A 19,535-nucleotide genomic window follows, 5' to 3' on the forward strand; every position below is an offset into this window, starting at 1 on the left:
TAAACTTTTCCCAAATTGTGATGTCGTGTTTCTATACATTCTAGTAATAAGATCATTGGTTAACGAGTCCTAAATCATTCAATAATATATGGTACATTTGATACTCCAATGACATATTTTTTTAGTGGGAATTTTTTTTTTTAATAATAATTAAAAATTCCCAATTAGGACTGCTGGTTTGTTTTCTTACACACCTGTTGGTGAGAACACCATGCATTATTTTTGATATAACACATATTTGTTTACACAGGTACATGTGTTAACAATTTCAAGACATATGACTGGCTGCTCCTAGGTGATGACCAGGTTACCAATGCCATACATCCAATAAAAAACAGCACAGTGGAAATCGATTACATTGTAACATATAGTTAACCTGGCAATCATACATTTGTGATGCGTACCAGTAAGTCAGCTACAAATGCAACGGCTGTAAATAACTTTTAGTAAAAAAAGATGTTAAAATTTTCTTAAAACTTGTTTTTTTATATATATATGTAAGAAATAAAATAATACATTTGTGTCCGTTAGATACTTTTTATCTCATAACTCGTTTAAAAACATATCAAACTCACTTTCGCTCATTAGATACATTTTGAAACAACTTGTGAGATAAATGGTATCTAACAGCCACTCATGTATTATTCTCTATATAGCCCATTTCACTCAGACAAATGTTCCATATCTTTCTTATTTTCAGCCACAATGTTGTTTTTTTAATTTCTTTTTAAATACACATGTATAATATTAATGCATTTTGGATGATCTTTTTTTTAATATATAAACCCAATCACCCATCACTGAAATCAGGTAGGATTACAGCAAACTAAATGTTCTTTTCTACTTTTAATGATACCCTTTATCTTTGTTAACATATTTGTGTAAAGACAATTACCTAAGCAGCACTAAACTGGGGTTAATCTATCATGGAACAGTTCCTGTTCCATTTCCATATTTCTTTCAATTGAAAATTCCCCTAAAACAAGGATGGATTTCTTTTTCCTTCTTTTTTTAACATCAAATGAACATGACAAAATAGTGATCCCGATTTTCACAGCCAAACTAATTATATCCAAGTTACTGCGAAAGTTTCTTCAACATGTGGCCTCTTCTTATCAAAGGAGAGCAGGAAGTGTGTGTTTGACGGTGATAGTAAGATGTGGAGGCTAGAAAACAAAATCAGGAAATGTCTGTTTCCTTGTGATCTGTGCAGTCGTCCAAGCAGTTAACAGTCATTCAGTGTGGCTGACAGGTACTTGCATGTAACTGTATGGAATTCCTTCCTTAAATATATTTACAGCAACTATTGTTCATTTTAAAACATTATGGTACATATATTTGGGGGGGGGGGGGGGGGTTTTACTTGGAATATTCATTTATGCACCTTTTGTGAATTTTGCTCTAATGTTAGTATGAGCCCAATAGATGTTATTTTGTTTGTTTTATTGTTTTTGACAAGGCTATAATGGTATATACTATTTTTACATAGATTAATCAATATTTTCACAATAAAGGTATGTTTGAAATGCTAGTGTAATGTTTTTCCATATCAGGCAAATTGTGCTATAGCTTATTTTTATGATAAAATTAAAGAAATTATTGGTTGGTTAGTTGGTTGGTTGGTTGGTTGGTTGGTTGGTTGGTTAGTTGCTTGCTTGCTTGATTGATTGTTGAATTAATGAATGAATGCATGGTTACTTGGTTGGTCGATTGGTTGATAGGTTGGTTGCTTGAACGAACGAACGAACGAACTAATGGGTTGGTTGGTTGGTTGGTTTGTTGGATGAATGAATGAATGAAAGAATGAAAGAAAGAATGAATGAATGAATGAATGAATGAATGAATGAAAGAATGAATGAATGAATGAATGAATGAATGAATGAATGAATGAATGAATGAATGAATGAATGAATGAATGAATGAATGAATGGTTGATTGATTGATTGATTGATTGATTGATTGATTGATTGATTGAAAGAATGAATGAATGAATGTTTAACAATACCCCAACACAAACATACACATCAGCTATTAAGTGTCAAAAGTGTAAAAAAATTATATTTAACATCTCTCCAGCACATTACTTAATCAGAGGTTACTAAGTACCTGACCAGAAAGCTATATGTGGCACAGACAGACAAACATGAACAGATGGACAGACATACCTTACATGCATAGACCCCTCCAGTTGGACGGAAGGGGACTAATAACAATGAATTGATATCCCAGGGCTTCTAGAATTTTTACCGGCCTTGGTGGTGTCGTGGTTAGGCCATCGGTCTACAGGCTGGTAGGTATTGGGTTCAGATCCCAGTCGAGGCATGGGATTTTTAATCCAGATACCGACTCCAAACCCTTATTGAGTGCTCCACAAGGCTCAATGGGTAGGTGTAAACCACTTGCACCGACCAGTGATCCATAACTGGTTCAACAAAGGCCATGGTTTGTGCTATCCTGTCTGTGGGAAGCGCAAATAAAAGATCCCTTGCTGCTAATCGGAAAGAGTAGCCCATGTAAGTAGCGACAGCGGGTTTCCTCTCAAACTCTGTATGGTCCTTAACCATATGTCTGACACCATATAACCGTAAATAAAAAATGTGTTGAGTGTGTCGTTAAATAAAACATTTCTTTCTTTCTTTTTATAAAATCCACTAGCCATGGGATCAGTGATTTAAAAAATTTACTAGCCACGATTAAAAATTCACTAGTCCTACTTTACTAAGTTAATACAATTTTACTAAATAATAGTAATAATCAGATATGTCACCTAATGGAAGAAATAGAGCTTAAAAACACTAACATTGGGGGCTTGGGTTGGGGGCAGGATATTCATATTTACAAAATTGACTTAGCTGCAACATTTGACTCTTTTTTTTTCACTAGCTGTCGGGCATGGCAATAGTAGTTATTTACTAGCCCAACATTAAATATCACTAGCCATGGGAGTGGGGCTACCATAATCTAGAAGTCCTGGATATCCTGCTACTTTCAAATGGAGATAGTCAGGATACACTGACAATTCATTGGGGTTTTTAGTTTTTACCTGCGACTCAATGTCTGTTGAATCCATGGCAAAGTCCCTCACTGTTTGAACATCACTGACTTCCATATCGTCCACATTGGTGGAGCCAGGTCTGTTGGTAGATCTCGTAGCTGATGATGCTGACCCAGTTCGTCTTGCTGCTGCTGACATCAGTGATGATGTAGGCAATGGTGTAGTCTGAGATGATGGGTATCGTGTTGCAGATGACATCAGTGGTTTGGATCGACTGGGATTATGGGGAGTCCAGGCAGGGTAACCAGATGCCATTTCTAATTAATAAGGTATTAAGGGTAGCTAAACTGAAATATAATAAATTCAGTTATGAACAACTAATTCCACACAGGTTTATAAGTACAGCTAGCATATATCAAAATGTTATCAAAGTTGACAATTTGCTTATTTCAGCTTAACTTAGCCAAACATTTTTAACATATCCATGATATATACAGAAAATAAAAATCACTTCAATTGATCTTTTAGCTCTCTTTTTGTGGTTTCTATAGTACTAATTTAAAACAGTACAAAAAACTGTAAGTGTAAAGAATGATTTTTGATAATAACCATTAAAAAATTTGAAGTGTGCTTATTTTGTCTACAAATTATATGTATTTCATATTGAGATTTTGTTGTTGTTTTCAAAATGTACATGTTTGTAGCATGGGTCCCTGCTGTACATATCAAAGTACTTAATATTTTATTTCTAAAGTCGATTCAGGTGATTTCGTACACCTCTGGCTTGTCAACACTGTACGTGCAGCTCTTCATTAATGCACTCAAGTTCACAGGTTGCAGGTTTCATATTTCACAACACTAGTTACTGTAGTTTATACTGAAGTTGGCTAATGTCATATACTCATTGGGTAATATACATCATATCAGCCAATTTTGTACAGTCACATTTAAAGTAATCAAACTCCAATAATATTATAGATATATTATACTTGAAATAAGTTTTATATTTATTTTTCGGGAGGGAAGGATATAGCCAGATTGTTTTCTAGCCATACCTTGTCTAGCCATACCTTGTTTATCTGTGAGATGATAATTGAGTTCATTCATAACAAACTTAAATCCCAGTTTACGTTTTCTTACATTCCTCATGTTCCATCTTTACATTCATGAACAAATACAACATGAAATAACTAAATATTTATTTAGTTAAAATCTGTATCAAAAAAATGTATCATCTATGTCTAGATACATTTTAAAATCAATATTATATCATTGTGTACTGTACAAAATTTGCAAAGCAGTTATGATACTGGTATGTAATTATTAAACAAGGGACGCTAATTTTGTACACTTAGTCTATTATAATATTAAATTTGTTTGGTTTGTGAAAGAAATAAAATATACACATATTTAATTAAATGGCATATTATTTAAATTTGGAATCAACTGTATATGAACATTTTAGTTTGTGAAAGGGGGATGGTGCTGAACATGGTAAGAATGAATGAATGAATGAATGTTTAACGACACCCCAGCACGAAAAATACATCGGCTATTGGGTGTCAAACTATGGTAATGCAAATAAATAAAGTGATGATCAACATCAATATAAAAATTCAAGGTTTAAACAAAAACAGTGTAAAGAACAGTGTAAAGAACTGTGCAAAAACACAAATATTACAGAATTTTACGGATACTGAATTTTACTCAAAACTTCAATTTTGTGCTGTATTGGCCATTCTCAAAGAAAATGTTACACCCCTGCACCACGGTGAGGTTAGAACATGGTAAGAAGTTTTTGAACAGGTGTTTATTTTTATTTTTTAACATTGGCAGGGTGGAAAAATGATGGCCGAGTATCTCTCAGCACCTCTCCCTGGATCTTACTTGTAAAAATGTATTGTAACTTAATGCAATGATGGAAGGATGGAAGAACTGTTAACCAATCAGAATGAAATGCTTTAATTACAAATAAATGCAAACAAAAACAGCCAGAAATTCAGTGAATACCTTTATCACTGGATTGTGTGTGAAAAATACAAAACTTATTTGTTAATTTCGTGTCCATGGTTGGAGCTGGTCTACATTATAAACTCACCCAAATTAATAATATAATTATACAATCAAAAATAAAAATAGCAAAATAGGGCACTTGCATGTTTGCAATTGTAGCTTTGACGTTCGGCTACAACTTTTAAATAAGTTCATTTTAATCAATCAGTGTGTTAAAATGTTTTATGTTAGTTTTTAAATTATTACTTTAAATAAAACTTCCTTTTTTATTGTACTTAATTAACAGTCGTAATCGATGCAGTTGGTTATGTGGTGTACAGAATATTTTATCAAGGGAGACAACTCTTTACAGCTTATGGAGTCTGAAGTCGTCTTGCTGCACTTTGCCATGTTTTCTTTTTTTTATCCCTACATTTCCAAACCTTTGTTAGCAAAAACAGTGCCAAAGAAAGTACGAGTCTTCATTTATGTGTGTGCTGGCAATCAAGAAAGATTTCCCGCCAAATATAATGAAGGGGTTTAATCAGTACAAGTTCAAGCTTGACATTTCGTAAGAGAGAATCCCTTTCCATATTTGGAAAGAAAACTATTGGTCGCATGTAAAACGCCAGACGATTTAATGTATCCCATAATCCATTGGGGTGGTCTATTTTTGTTGCGACCAATGGCAATATTTGTATCCCCGAAACATCACGTGGTACATGATCTCATCAACAGCCAATGGTATTTTACAGACATGATGTCATTTTATTTTTAGCGCAGTGACTCATCTATTAAACAGGCGCAAGTCGATTTTTGTTCAGATTTAACCACGTTGTGCAAATGATAACACGGTATCCCTACTGTCATTTAAAAGTGTAGGAACGTCAACGTAGTTGTCAAAAGTGACTCACCCGTCGTAAAGATACGTTCGTGGTGCGAGGAAATTTGTGAATGAATTTAGATCCGTGTTTCAACATGGAAATGTCTTTCTATGAAAGTCGTCCCATTAAAGAAGAACAACAACGGGATTTACGCGCAAGTTTGAAACGAAAAATGGATTCCCCGTTTGAAATTGGACCAAACGGAGAACGAGACGCCGTTGACAGACTGAAGAGAAATATGAAACTGGACTTCAATTCCGCTGGAAATAAGAAGACGAAACTGAGTCTCCTTCAGTCGCCAGATCTGAACCTTTTGAAATTGGCCTCGCCTGAACTCGAAAAGATGATCATCCAAGCCAACGGAATGGTGACCACCACCCCGACCCCGACACAGTTTATCTTCCCTAAACATGTGACGGACGAACAAGAGGCGTACGCCAGGGGGTTCGTGGATGCATTGGCGGAACTGCACGACAGTACCATTCCCCAGCCACAAGAACAAGAACAACAACAGTCAACGGTCAAACAAATTAAAGTTACTTCCAGCGCCGTTTCACAGGGTGTGACCAAATTCATCACATCCATTTCGAACGGAAATATGACCTACGCCACCGTGCCCACCGTCTCGCAGGGTCTGACAACCACCACGTCCCTCCCTGGAGGTCTCCACACTGTCGACCTCACCGGCAGTGTGCCCAAAACTGTTGAACATTTGAACTCTTTTAATATGCCAAAATTTCAAGTGAAGGAAGAACCACAGTGTGTTCCCAGCTTAGACTGCACCCCGCCCCTGTCTCCAATTAACATGGACAATCAAGAAGTTATCAAGTTGGAGAGGAAGAGGGCGAGAAACAGGGTGGCAGCAAGGAAGTGCAGAACGAGAAAACTTGAAAGAATCTCAAGGCTCGAAGACAAAGTTGCTGATTTGAAAGGACAAAATACAGACCTGTCGACAACAGCTACCAATCTCAGGGATCAAGTGTGTAAATTGAAAAAACAAATTATTGATCATGTGAACAGTGGATGTCAGATAATGATGTCGCCAAATTTTTCATTTTGAAAAAAAAAGAGTGAAAACAGTATTTCAAAACAGTGCTATAAAGAGATCTTTGTTCAAGTTAATTTTCTTGTCTTTCAGATCTACAATATACATGTACTGTGTGCATGTACATACCAAAATTAAGACATTTCGGAACATTTGATGTACCTTTTACAAAACATCTCCGAACTTAAGAATTAAGTTTCTTTTCTACTTCCGTCTGACATTTATAAGGAGAAAAATTTACACTTGGGAACAGTGTCTGTGATGATGCAATGTAGCTGTTGATCAGCTTTTTGTAATATGCAGGAATTTTTTTCAACCTGACTCCATTTCTGAGATTTATTTTTGTACATACGGAATTGAATGTTAATTTTTTGGTGCTTTTTTTGTAAGTTCTGTTCCATGTACATGCATTTACAGTCATGATATCATGAATCATTGTTACTATGTTGATACAAGTGCTTGTATATATATATATTGGAAACCACATTCATCCATTAAATTAAGAGTTTATTACAAAGTATATGTTTTGTTTTAGTTTCTTTTACTTGATTATTACTGTATACTTATTTATTTTATAGAACTTAAAGGTATTCAGCGCTCGCTGGAATGAATTTTGGTTTAGCTAATTTTCAGATTTATAGAGCATTTCCTTAATATTTTTTAAAATATGGTTAATTTAAGGAATATTTTAGTAGCCCTTGAATGTTCTAGCCACTTTGTATAAAAATTAGCAATTGGTTAATTTGGCAATGGACAGGGTCCGTTCTGGGTGCCTTTCCACGAAGCGATCTTAGCACTAAGATCACCTTGGTGTATATGGTAGATATGCACTTACAGTGATCTAAGGGTTAAGATGGCTTTGTGGAACGGGGCCCTGGTATCAAACACTTTGATGGCCAACAACTCCAGTGGATAATATCTCAATCTGCTTGGAGGTGTCAAACCTATTGTATTGATAATTACTCAACAAAAGGTATTCACAATACATAGTTCATTTACATATCTAATCAGTACACAAACGGATAATACAGTCAACTACATGTAGAGAGCCAGGAAGGTTGCTACATATGTAGCTGGTATCACAGATTCAACATTGCCTGTTACAATGATGGGATCAGTTAGAAAATGTACAGGTTGGACAAACTGAAAGTCCTAGAATTTGCTGGATAATTAATGACAGTGATTCTTACTGCTAATTGAATTTATTGGTGTCTGTACTGTATTGCTACACAGTAGGTGACTGTTGTAAAAACTAATTTTTATAAAGAGTACATTTAATTAACAAATTTAAAGTGACTAACAGAAAACAAATCTAGTCTTTTAATTCATTTCTTAAATTAAGCATATATACATGTATTTAATGAGAAAGGTTGCCAGAGTATTCTTCCCTTAAATAGCTATAGACAGAACTTTGAATCGGATTATAATGCAACTCACCAACGTCTGTCTAGCTCTTTAATGGCAGAGTACTGTTGAACAGAATGAATTGGTAAACTGATATGGAACTGAATCGGTCGTCACTGTAATTAAAACGGATGTAATGGCTCAAATGCAGACTTGCTGATGTGCATTTAAGCCTTCTGATGATCCACATAATAATATTAATATGAATACCATATCCAATATCACTATGCAATTCTAAAATGTTAAACATTTACTATTTTCTAATTGAAGGCAAGAGTCGAAGATTTTGAAAAACAAAATTCCATTGTATTGACCAACAATACACGTATGGGTGGTATGGTACCTCGTGGCTGTCAGTTGAACTTTTCCAAATTCAAAATCAACTTCGGTTAACCCCCTAATAAATTGAAAGGAAAAGCAACTGCAACTAGTCTTCTTTTAAGGTGACCAATGGTTATACATAATATTACATTGTTCTAATGTTTTGTATACTGTTTCAACAATGTACAAAGTTTTGTAGCAAAATTAACTATGGGGTAAAATGTGGGATACTACACAGGTTTTCATTAGTTATCATTTTTATAAATAATTGAACTTTCCCAATAGAAAAATGTATTATATAATAGTACAGTTAAAAGTTTATTGTGTTTAACACTACTAGAGACCATTGATGAATTTATTATCAGCTGTAGAAGGTCAAAGATTTGGAAATTCAAAAATGGGAATGTATTTTTTTCCATTGGGTCCGGTCATAGGGTTTTAAGTGCACGTTCAGAGAAAGCTGTCGTAACACATGCCTGTCATATCGGCTCCTTGCATATCTAGTGATGTTAATAGCCACATTTCATTTTTCACACACTTTTTGTGTGACATTTCAGTCTCATGTACTACACTGGTATAGTGAGAGTACACTACGTGTAAAACGTTAAAGATTAGTTTCAGTCTGATGTACTACACTGGTATAGTGAGAGTACACTACGTGTAAAACGTTAGATTAGTTTCAGTCTGATGTACTACACTGGTATAGTGAGAGTACACTACGTGTAAAACGTTAGATTAGTTTCAGTCTGATGTACTACACTGGTATAGTGAGAGTACACTATGTGTAAAACGTTAGATTAGTTTCAGTCTGATGTACTACACTGGTATAGTGAGAGTACACTACGTGTAAAACGTTAGATTAGTTTCAGTCTGATGTACTACACTGGTATAGTGAGAGTACACAACGTGTAAAACGTTAAAGATTAGTTTCTTTAACGACACCACTTAAACTAGAGCACATTGATTAATAATTTGGTATTTTTACCCGTAGTCTTCAGAGGAAATCCACTATTTTGTTTGTCGATTAGCAGGAAGGAATCATGTATTTTATCACACAGGACAGCACATACCAGCTGTGGGGCACTGGCTGGTGTGGAAAATAAACCCAATCAGAGAATGGGTCCACGGAAGGTTCAATCCTTACAATCAAACCACCTCAACCTTACTTGTATGTCCAAAAGTTAAAAGTTATTGGATGTCAAACATTTGGTAATTCTGACACTAGTCATCAGAGGGAACCCGCTACATTTTTCCAATAGCAGCAAGTGATCTTTTATATGCACCATCCCACAGACAGAAAAACACATACATGTACCACAGCCTTTGACCAGTTGTGGTGCACCGGTTGGAATGGGAATTTTGTTATCAATCAGCTGCATGGATCCACCGATGTGATTCGATCCGGCGATGCAAGCACCTCATAACACAGATGTGGGGAGATAACAGTTTCTGAAAGTGCATTGTAATGTCTCATTTCATGTTGGGGGCGAGACGTAGCCCAGTGGTACAGCGCTCGCTCGATGTGCGGTCGGTGTGGGATCGATCCCCGTCGGTGGGCCCATTGGGCTATTTCTCATTCCAGCCAGTGCACCACGACTGGTATATCAAAGGCCGTGGTATGTACTACCCTGTCTGTGGGATAGTGCATATAAAAGATCCCTTGCTGCTAATCGAAAAGAGTAGCCCATGAAGTGGCGACAGCGGGTTTCCTCTCTCAATATGTGTGGTCCTTAACCATATGTCTGACGCCATATAACCGTAAATTAAATGTGTTGAGTGTGTTGTTAAATAAAAAAACATTTCATTTCATGTTTAAAAACCAAATGAGGGCACTGGCTGCTAACACATGTTGTTCCTTCTGAAAAGCACCAACGGCTCTTATATGTATCTTTCTAAAGACAGGACAGTACATACCACAATCTTTGATTTACAAATTGTGGAGCACTGTTTAGGTTGGGGATATCTGAAGCTACACCCTATCACTACCTGGTAACCATGTTATACACCTACATGTATACTGATTTGGAAAAAAAAAATTGTCTCATTTAACGTCACCACTATAGAACATTAGTTAATCATTTGCTATTGGATGTCAAACATTTGGTCATTCTGACATAATTAACAGCAAGGATTCATATACATCCTATCTTTGGAAAAGTGTGTGTATGTATACACTTTTACAAAGATAACATAGGAACATACCGCAGCCTTTGGTGTGCTAGTCATGGTACACTGGTTGGAATGGGAAAAACTGTATGGTGATGATAATTTTACAGATATTCTCAGATGCATTCCCGTAACTGGTCGCCCACATCAGACTGTTTTATCTCATTTAATCAATAGACTCGAGCTATGAGAGACCCTTGATGTACATGCTTGACATCCAAGTTCTGTTCTGCAAATCACATGACTCGGATGGCAACTTAATACGAAATTAATACAGTATTCGTATTGGACCTTGAATAGGTGGGGTGTGGGGAACTTTAAAATGTGGATATTGGTTTAACCTCTGTCTTAATCATTTTCACATTAGAGAGATATAATTTTGGGGGAAATGCTTTCTTAATTTTAAAACTTGTTTTTGAAAATGTTTTAATTTTGGACATAGTTTTGGTTGTCAGCCCTCAAAAATCAACTCTGTATGCTTACGACAAGGGTCAGACCAAGCTTAAATCAAGTAAAATTGTTATAGTATTGGTTTTTAATGTACAAAAGCATACAAACTGGCGTAGCCGGTAGGGGCAGGATGGGGCCTCTTTTTTTCCCCACCACCACCTCTTATATTTTCTCCCCATAACACGTCTAGTAGACAATGTGGGTGCCCCCCAATACAAAGTCTTGGCTGCGCCAATGACACATGACAACTTAAAAGTGAAGAAAAGTACACCTGTAGACCCTATACTCGTCGAAATGTGCCAGAAAGTGGAGGGCCAATTCATGTTAATTCCATTAAACTGTTTGTGTCGTGGGTGGGAGGTGATGTGTGTGCAGTGCCCTCTGCGCCCATCGCTTCCAATATCTGCAATATATATATAAAGACTTCATATAGTATTTTAAAATAATCACAATTATTAACAATGTTATGAGCTTAAAGAAAAAAGTACACTGTGATCGGGGTAATATTAGTGAAAGTGTATTCTTTTCAAAAGAACAAAACCTGTTTTATCTTCATGCACTTTATTTTCATATATTTATTCTACTTCAAAAGTTTTATTGTTTATTAGTATTTCTCAAGAATAAATAAATAAACGTGGATTTGTGTCGGCATTACATTGATCTTAATTATTAAAGCTGACTTTAGACACATATCACTCCTACCCCGCCTGTAAATTGTCCAAATCCCATTTAATTCATGAGAGAAAATAAACATAATTTAAAAGTATAAATCCGTGTTTGTTGGCCGTTAAGGCATTTTCCCCATGACTGTAGCCAGCTCGTCTCACGTAGGGGAGGGTCCGGGGAATTAAGTTTAGAAGGGGACACAACAGAAAATTCTAAGGAGGTTCCTATTCACACACACACACACACACACACACACACACACGACACACCTATCCCCTCTTCTAACCGCTTGTATTATCCTCTCTCCCATCCCACACCCCACCTCTATTGGCTGCTGGCCTGTAATCTACCCTCTCCCAACCCACCCTCGTCAAACTCTAGACTATTTTTAAAATTATTAATTCAGTCTGGCGGTGGAGTGAAAAATTAATAACGATATCATATATCACGCAACGTAAATACAGTACAAACAATAACACACGTGATGTAGCGTGGATTTTCTTCCTGTTCCCGTCACATGCTGGAAGCTAGATTAGCATCATTATGAATAGTGACTGGGAAGTCCCAATTTAAAATAAAACAGGAACTTTAAACTTGTTTTATTTTTTATTTTTGTCTTACACGTGGCATGGTACATGGATATACACGTGGGCTTATAACATAATTTTGTTTAATTGAAAATGGTATACAGAAGCCAGGCAAACTTAATCAAAAGATTGTAAACGCATCCTTTCACAAGTTGGCACTTTTTCTACATATTTTCCCATATATTTTCTACCGGTTGTTAAATCTGTCTTTAGAAGCACGCATCTTGAAACAACATATGAAAGTAGTATGAAGAACGCTGATGTGGGTTGGTTTTGTTTTGTTTTGTTGGGTTTGTTTGTTTTGTTTTTTGGGTGTGTGGGTTTTTTTTTGGGGGGGGGGGTTGTGGTTTGTTTTGGGGGAGGGGTGTGTGTGTACAAACACATTTTTATTTGAAAGTGCCTTTTAGTCTAGCTGGATAAAACAAAACCCTATATATTACTGTGCCAAGGCTACATACAAATTCACTTAAGGAACGTGACAAACCGGTTGAAAAAATCGAGAAACCTTTAAATAATTGGAAAATCTATTTTGTTACAAAACATACCGAATCAGACAAATGAGCAACTAATTGTCATTTAGTTTTGTTAAAAGGTATGTATTAATCATATTTAATTATGTATTTACCAAAAGTAAAGATATTTATATGAAATATTAAACAACTTTGAATCTCACCCTTTTGGACGAAAATAATTATTTTAACTACATTAAAAACATTTGGTTATAAATACTAAGCTCACAACGTAATAACGAACTGGGGGGGGGGGGGGGGGGGGGGACCCACACATAATTTTATACACACCTAGTTACAACTGAAAAAAATACAGACTTTTATATTTATTTTTAAAATTGGTATATTAAATAATTGTTATAGGCATTGTCATAATGATATAGGCCTACCATATTTAAAAACTGATATTATTATAATTTATATTATATAATTTATAATTTATAATTATTATTATGAAATGGAATTTTATTAATTTTATAATAGACTACGGTTTTGATTATATTATACTCAAAACGACATGTAAATAACTTTTCTTTTGTTTGGTAAAAAAAACGATTTGCTTTTTTCTCTCCCTGTTCAGTCGATCCTTGAAGTTAAATATAGCACAAATCTGCTGACATGACGTCAGCATCAACAAACGCAGAAATCTCCTGACCATGAGTCACCCAACTATTTTTAGTTGAATTGGGAAATCCTGGTCACATGTCATAATAGGTGTGCTGGCATTTGGCTGTCTGCCAATGCAGCAGACGGGTAACCTTGGATATGCGCCAGGACCTCGAAAACATAATTTTAAGTGAATCTTGTGTATTTTTTATTTATATACAAAATGTATTTGAAATTATTCACACTACACAATTAGTTGTTTTTTGATAAATCTATCTTGTTCTTTTCTTTTCTTTCTTTCTTCTCTGCTCTGTTCTGTTCTCCTTTTTTTTTTTTTTCTTTCCTTTTTTTTCTTTTTTTTTCTCCTTTCTTTTCTTGTTTTCTTTTTCTTTCCTTTTTGTTTTCTTTCTGCTTTGAAAAACAATTTAAAAAAAAGAAAACAAAACAAAAACAAATAAAATCAAACAAACAAGAAATAAAGAATTTAAAGTGACAAACGGCCCATAACAAATGTAGGATATAGGCCTACCTTATCCTACTTAATTAAAAATAATGTAGATAGGCCTACCATATTTATTTTTATCTATTTATTTATTTTATTATTTGTTTTTTGGTTGGAGGTGGGGTCTTTATTATTTTATTTTTTTATTTAATGAAAAATTTGTATGAAATTAAAATTTTGTATTTTATTTAGACAAATATATTTTCCCCTAAAATCTCAAAATGTATAGGCTTATTTATTAACAAATAGAAATATTTGGGCAATTATACAAAAAAAAATCCAACAACATGGTATATGGAAACCGGTTAACATAAATAGTTATGTCATATAATGCCAACTTTAGAAAATGGAACCATAAGCTTCAGAAACAGTCTGGTCATTAAACAAAACAAAGTTTCACTCTATACAACGAATCCATCCCTCCACTTCCCTCCACCAAGGGTCTGTTAGTAAGGTCTTGCTGTCTGTCCATATGTGTGTCACTACGTGTATCCATCCATCCACCCATCCATTTGTACATCCATTCATATTCATCTGTATATATATATGTTCATCCATCCATCCATCTATCCATCCATCCATCCATCCATTTGTTCATCCACCCATCCATTTGTATATCCATCCATATTACAGGTCTGTAGATATCTAACATGCATTAATCCATCCATTCATCTGTCTATATATGTCCATCCATCCACCTATCTGTCCGTATGTCTGTCCATCTGTCCATCCATCCATCCATCCGTTTGTATGTATGTCCGTCCACCTGTCCACCTGTCCACCCGTCCGTCCGTCCGTCCGTCCGTCCGTCCGTCCGTCCGTCCGTCCGTCCGTCCATCCATCCATCCATCCATCCATCCATCCATCCATCCATCCATCCATCCATCCATATTACCTAGCATGCATTAACTGCAACACGGGACAAGATTTAGCTCAGTCAGTAGAGTGGTCACCTGAGGTTCTAGGGTCAAAGGATCGAACCCCCTCAGTAGACCTAGTCTCTGATTGTGGTTTCATTCATCCCAACCAGTGCCATACAGCTGGTATATCAAAGGCCATGGAAAGTGCTGTTCTGTCTATGGAAAGTGCATACAACAGCATCCTTGCTTCCAATGAAAAAAAATGTAGTGGGTGGCCTATGAAAACTATGTGTCAGAATTACGCAACCAGCCTCAATGGCACAGTGGTTAAGCCACTGGACAGCAGGCTGGTAGGTACAGGGTTCACAGCCCGGTATCAGCTCCAACTCAGAGCGAGTTCTTACGGGCTCAGTGGGTAGACGTAAGGCCACTACACCCTCTTCTCTCTCACTAACCATTAACCAACTAACAACTAACCCACTGTCCTGAACAGACAGCCCAGATAACTGAGGTGTGTGCCCAGGACAGAGTGCTTGAACCTTAATTGGATATAAGCACAAAAATAAGTTGAAATGAAATGAAAGTTTGACATCATATCCGATATCCAGTGATTAATTAATCAGTGTGGTATAGAGATGTTGTTACGAAAAAAAAAAACCAACAAATAAATAAATTGATACACCTTATCTAGAAAACGTGAGATCACACTTGTTTTTTAACAAAACATTTTCCTTTGATGGTTCAGTGGCTGGAAAGAAAAGAAATCTTTATTTACTGGATAATGATATCTCAGCACATTGTCAGCTAGCGCTGCTTGATGTCTAACAAAAGGTTTTGTTACTCCTATCAAAAAGCAGCAAGGATTCTTTTATAGGCACTCTTTGATAAACAACACTGTATATTATACATGTATATTATGGCCTTTGATGTAGCAAGACATTATGTAGTCCAGTGGTAAAATGCTCGCTTGATGTGCTGTCGTTCTAGGATCGATCCCCATCAGTGGGCCCATTGAGCTATTTATCATTCTAGCCAGTGCACCATGGCTGGTATGTATATCAAGTGCGGTGGTATGTGCTATCCTGTCTGTGGGATGGTGCATATAAAAGATTCCTTGCTGCTAATGCAAAAATATAGTTGGTTTTCTTTTTATGACTATATGTCGGAATTACCAAATGTTTGACATCCAATAGCCAATGATAAATCAATCAATGTGCTTCAGTGGTGTCGTTAAACAAAACAAACTTTAACTTTGATATCGCAGTAAGGCCATTATAAAGGAACTCCTAGATTGTCATCCTGGCTCATCCCCAGGATAAAGGCCTTCTACTGGTATTGTTATTACCTCCCCAATTTTAGTATTTTTATGTTATTTTCAAAACACTTTTACTTTTCTTCTTACGTCAAATCAAACTCAGATTATTTACAAAAAACATTGTTCATGGAGGATGGGATGGACTATAAATGCTGGCTTTTATTTTTGATTCTACATTGTTACTATTTGTTTTATTGACGTTACAGGGATCAAACTGGATACACTTGATTTTAGTTTTTAAACAGGAACGCGATATTATGGGAATCCAGTTGGTATAGTTTAAAATGTGCTGGGGTGTCATTAAACAAACATTCCTTTCTTTTCTTTCCACTCAGCTTGTAAATCAAGTCAAGTGATACCTGGCAGTGACCGTGTAATTGTATGAAGATGTAAAATATGTATTTCTACTTGACTGCCTGACTGCCCGGTCCATAAAGACATATAGGAGCTCTCCTAGGTCACTGTACTTCCACAAAACAGGGAGTGTTGTTGCAATGGAAATGTGGTTAGCTTTCCCAGAAACAAAATGGAGAGCCATTTATATCCGGGTAGTATATAAGTGTGGCTCGGTGGTAGGATGATTGCCTGAGGATAAATGAGTGTTAAAATCAATTGTCCTTGATGGCTTAATTTTCTTATTTCGCAGCCAGTTCTCCATGACTGATATTTCCATTGTATGTACTGTCCTGTCTATGGCAAAGTGTAAAACTGGTGTAAAATAAACTCTTGCTGTTTTTTGGTAGCAGTCCCAGTCAACACATATCTATAGGTTTCATCATCCCATCTGTATCTCTCACTGTTTCTTTCACTCCACACTCACTCTGTGTGTCTCCCACTGTCTCACTGTTTCTTTCTTTCACTCCTCCACACTCATTCTGTCTCTCTTTCACTCTTTCTCACTGTTTCTTTCTTTCACTCTACACTCACTGTGTTTCTCTCTCACTCTGTCTCACTGTTTCTTTCTTTCACTCTACACCCACTCTGTGTTTATCTCTCTCTCTCTGTCTGTTTCTTTCTTTAGTTCCTTCACACTCACTGTGTGTTTCTTACTTTCTCTCTCTCACTGTTTCTTTCTTTCGTTTCTTCACACTCACTCTGTGTCTTACTTTCTCTCTCTCTTACTGTCTCACCATTTGTTTCTTTCTTTCACTCCTCCAAACTTACTGTGTTTCTCTGTAAGTCTTTTTCTCATTATCTGTGTCTCTTACCATGTTTTTCATCATTCTGTCTCTTTCTTTCAATCTCTTTCATGTTCTCTTTTTGTCTTTCTCTCTCTTTGACTTGGTCTCTTACCCCTCTCTTTTTCTTTCTCTGTCTGTCTGTCTGTCTCCTCCCTGTGTATATCTCTGCCTCTGTCCCTCTATCTGTCTTGTCTGTCTGTCTGTCTCTCTCTATTCCCATTCCATTCCATATGTTTTAGACACCAAACAACCATGGTTAAACTGTAAAGAGTTGATGTTAAATATTTCTTCCCTTTCTCCCTCTCCTTTCTCTGTCTCTCTCTCTGTCTCTCTCTCTGTCTCTGTTTCTCTCTCTCTCTCTCTCTCTCTCTCTCTCTCTCTCTCTCTCTCTCTCTCTGTCTCACTCACTCACTCACTCTCTCTCTCACTCACTCACTCACTCACTCTTTCTCTCTCTCTGTCTCACTCACTCACTCTCTCGCTCTGTCTCACTCACTCACTCACTCTCTCTCTGTGTCTCACTCACTCACTCTCTCTCTCTCTGTCTCTGTCTCACTCACTCACTCACTCTCTCTCTCTCTCTCTCTCTCTCTCTGTCTCACTCACTCACTCTCTCTCTCTGTCTCACTCACTCACTCACTCTTTCTCTCTCTGTCTCACTCACTCTCTCTCTCTGTCTCACTCACTCACTCTCTCTCTCTGTCTCACTCACTCACTCACTCACTCACTCACTCACTCACTCTCTCTCTCTGTCTCACTCACTCTCTCTCTCTCTCTCTCTCTCTCTCTCTCTATCTGTCTCTCACACTCTCTCTCTCTCTCTCTCTCTCTCTCTCTCTCTCTCTCTCTCTCTCTCTCTCTCTCTCTCTCTCTCTCTGTCTCACTGTAGTTTAAAAAACATTCCTTTCCTTTTTTCCTGGAAGTACTTGGTATACAGTAATGTAGTGTGATCACTGTGCAGTTGTACACGTGTGATTAATTTATTGGTCAGTTCGGCTGGGTGGGCCATTTGTTGAAAGATGAACACACTCCCACTCAAATAGGATGTGGCTTAGTGCCAAATTGTCTTCCTGAGGTGTGCCTGATAACAGGATCAATCCCTCTCAGTGGATCAACATACTGGGTTATTTTCAAATCAAACCGATTAGTACATCAAAGTCTTTTATATGAGCTAATCCTGTTTGCATGCAAGTGCATATAAAAACACTTGGCTGATAATCAAAGGGCCACTGGCATCGAGGGTGTAGTGGTTAAGCCATTGGATGTAAGGTTGGTAGATGCTGGGTTCATGTCCCAGTACCAGCTCCTGCCCAGTGTGAGTTTAACGACTCAATGGGTAGGTTTAAGGCCACTACATCGACTTCTCTCTCACTAACAGTCACTAACAACTATCTACTAATCACCAACCCACTGTCCTGGACAGCTGTGTACCCAGGACAGAATGCTTGAACCTTAAGCATGAAAATAACTATGAATGAATGAATGAATGAATGAATGAATGAATGAATGAATGAATGAATGAATGAATGAGATGGTTGATGTAGTGGTTAAGCTAACAGAGAAGCAGGATCTAGCTCGGTTGGTAGAGCACCCACCTGAGGTGTTGGGTCATAGGATCGAATCTCCTTGGTGGACCAATTCTCTGATTGGATTTTTCCCCCATTCCAATCAGTGTCCGACAAATAGTATATCATAGGTCATGCTATGTGCTGTCCTGTCTGTGGGAAAGTGCACGTAAAAGATTCCTTGTTGCTAATGAACATATTTAGCAGATTTCCACAAAGACTATATGTTAGAACTACCCAATGTTAGACTGACATAACATACATATTGTGATATGATTTTAGTTTTTCCATTTAAACTGTTTTTATACTCCTGGTTTAAAATGCCGCACTTTTATGTTTTATGTTTAGTTTTTTCATGAAAATATCAACATTTGATGGACAAAATAATGTTGAGAAATTTACCAAGTGGTATTAAAGAGAGACTTGATGCATAATAATAAGGTTTCAGGAGGAACAGGCTCCATTTATATTATTGATTTATCTGACA

At 36.6% G+C, this 19,535-nt stretch overlaps 2 protein-coding genes across 3 annotated transcripts in view; one reads left to right on the forward strand and one right to left on the reverse strand.

The window, feature by feature from the left end:
* Positions 1 to 5,624, reverse strand: part of LOC121376292 (mutS protein homolog 5-like) — a 34,071-nt gene extending 28,447 nt beyond the window's left edge. The window contains exons 1-2 of one of the 2 annotated variants that reach the window (XM_041504127.1): positions 5,431 to 5,624; positions 3,044 to 3,342 (exon numbers count right to left, since the gene is read on the reverse strand). In XM_041504127.1, coding sequence (XP_041360061.1) covers positions 3,044 to 3,310 — 267 coding nt within the window. In that variant the 5' untranslated portion in view covers positions 3,311 to 3,342; positions 5,431 to 5,624. Of the gene's footprint in view, positions 1 to 3,043; positions 3,343 to 5,254 lie in introns of both variants that reach the window. The other variant, XM_041504128.1, reaches the window with a different exon arrangement.
* Positions 5,625 to 5,806: 182 nt separating this feature from the next.
* On the forward strand, positions 5,807 to 7,434 carry LOC121376293 (transcription factor AP-1-like). The gene has a single exon (XM_041504129.1). It carries the CDS (start codon positions 5,942 to 5,944, stop codon positions 6,929 to 6,931), a length of 990 nt encoding a protein of 329 aa, XP_041360063.1. The 5' UTR covers positions 5,807 to 5,941; the 3' UTR covers positions 6,932 to 7,434.
* Positions 7,435 to 19,535: the final 12,101 nt, after the last annotated feature.

Source organism: Gigantopelta aegis, chromosome 6 (genome assembly GCF_016097555.1).
Source record: "Gigantopelta aegis isolate Gae_Host chromosome 6, Gae_host_genome, whole genome shotgun sequence".
NCBI classification, from domain to species: Eukaryota; Metazoa; Mollusca; class Gastropoda; order Neomphalida; family Peltospiridae; genus Gigantopelta; species Gigantopelta aegis.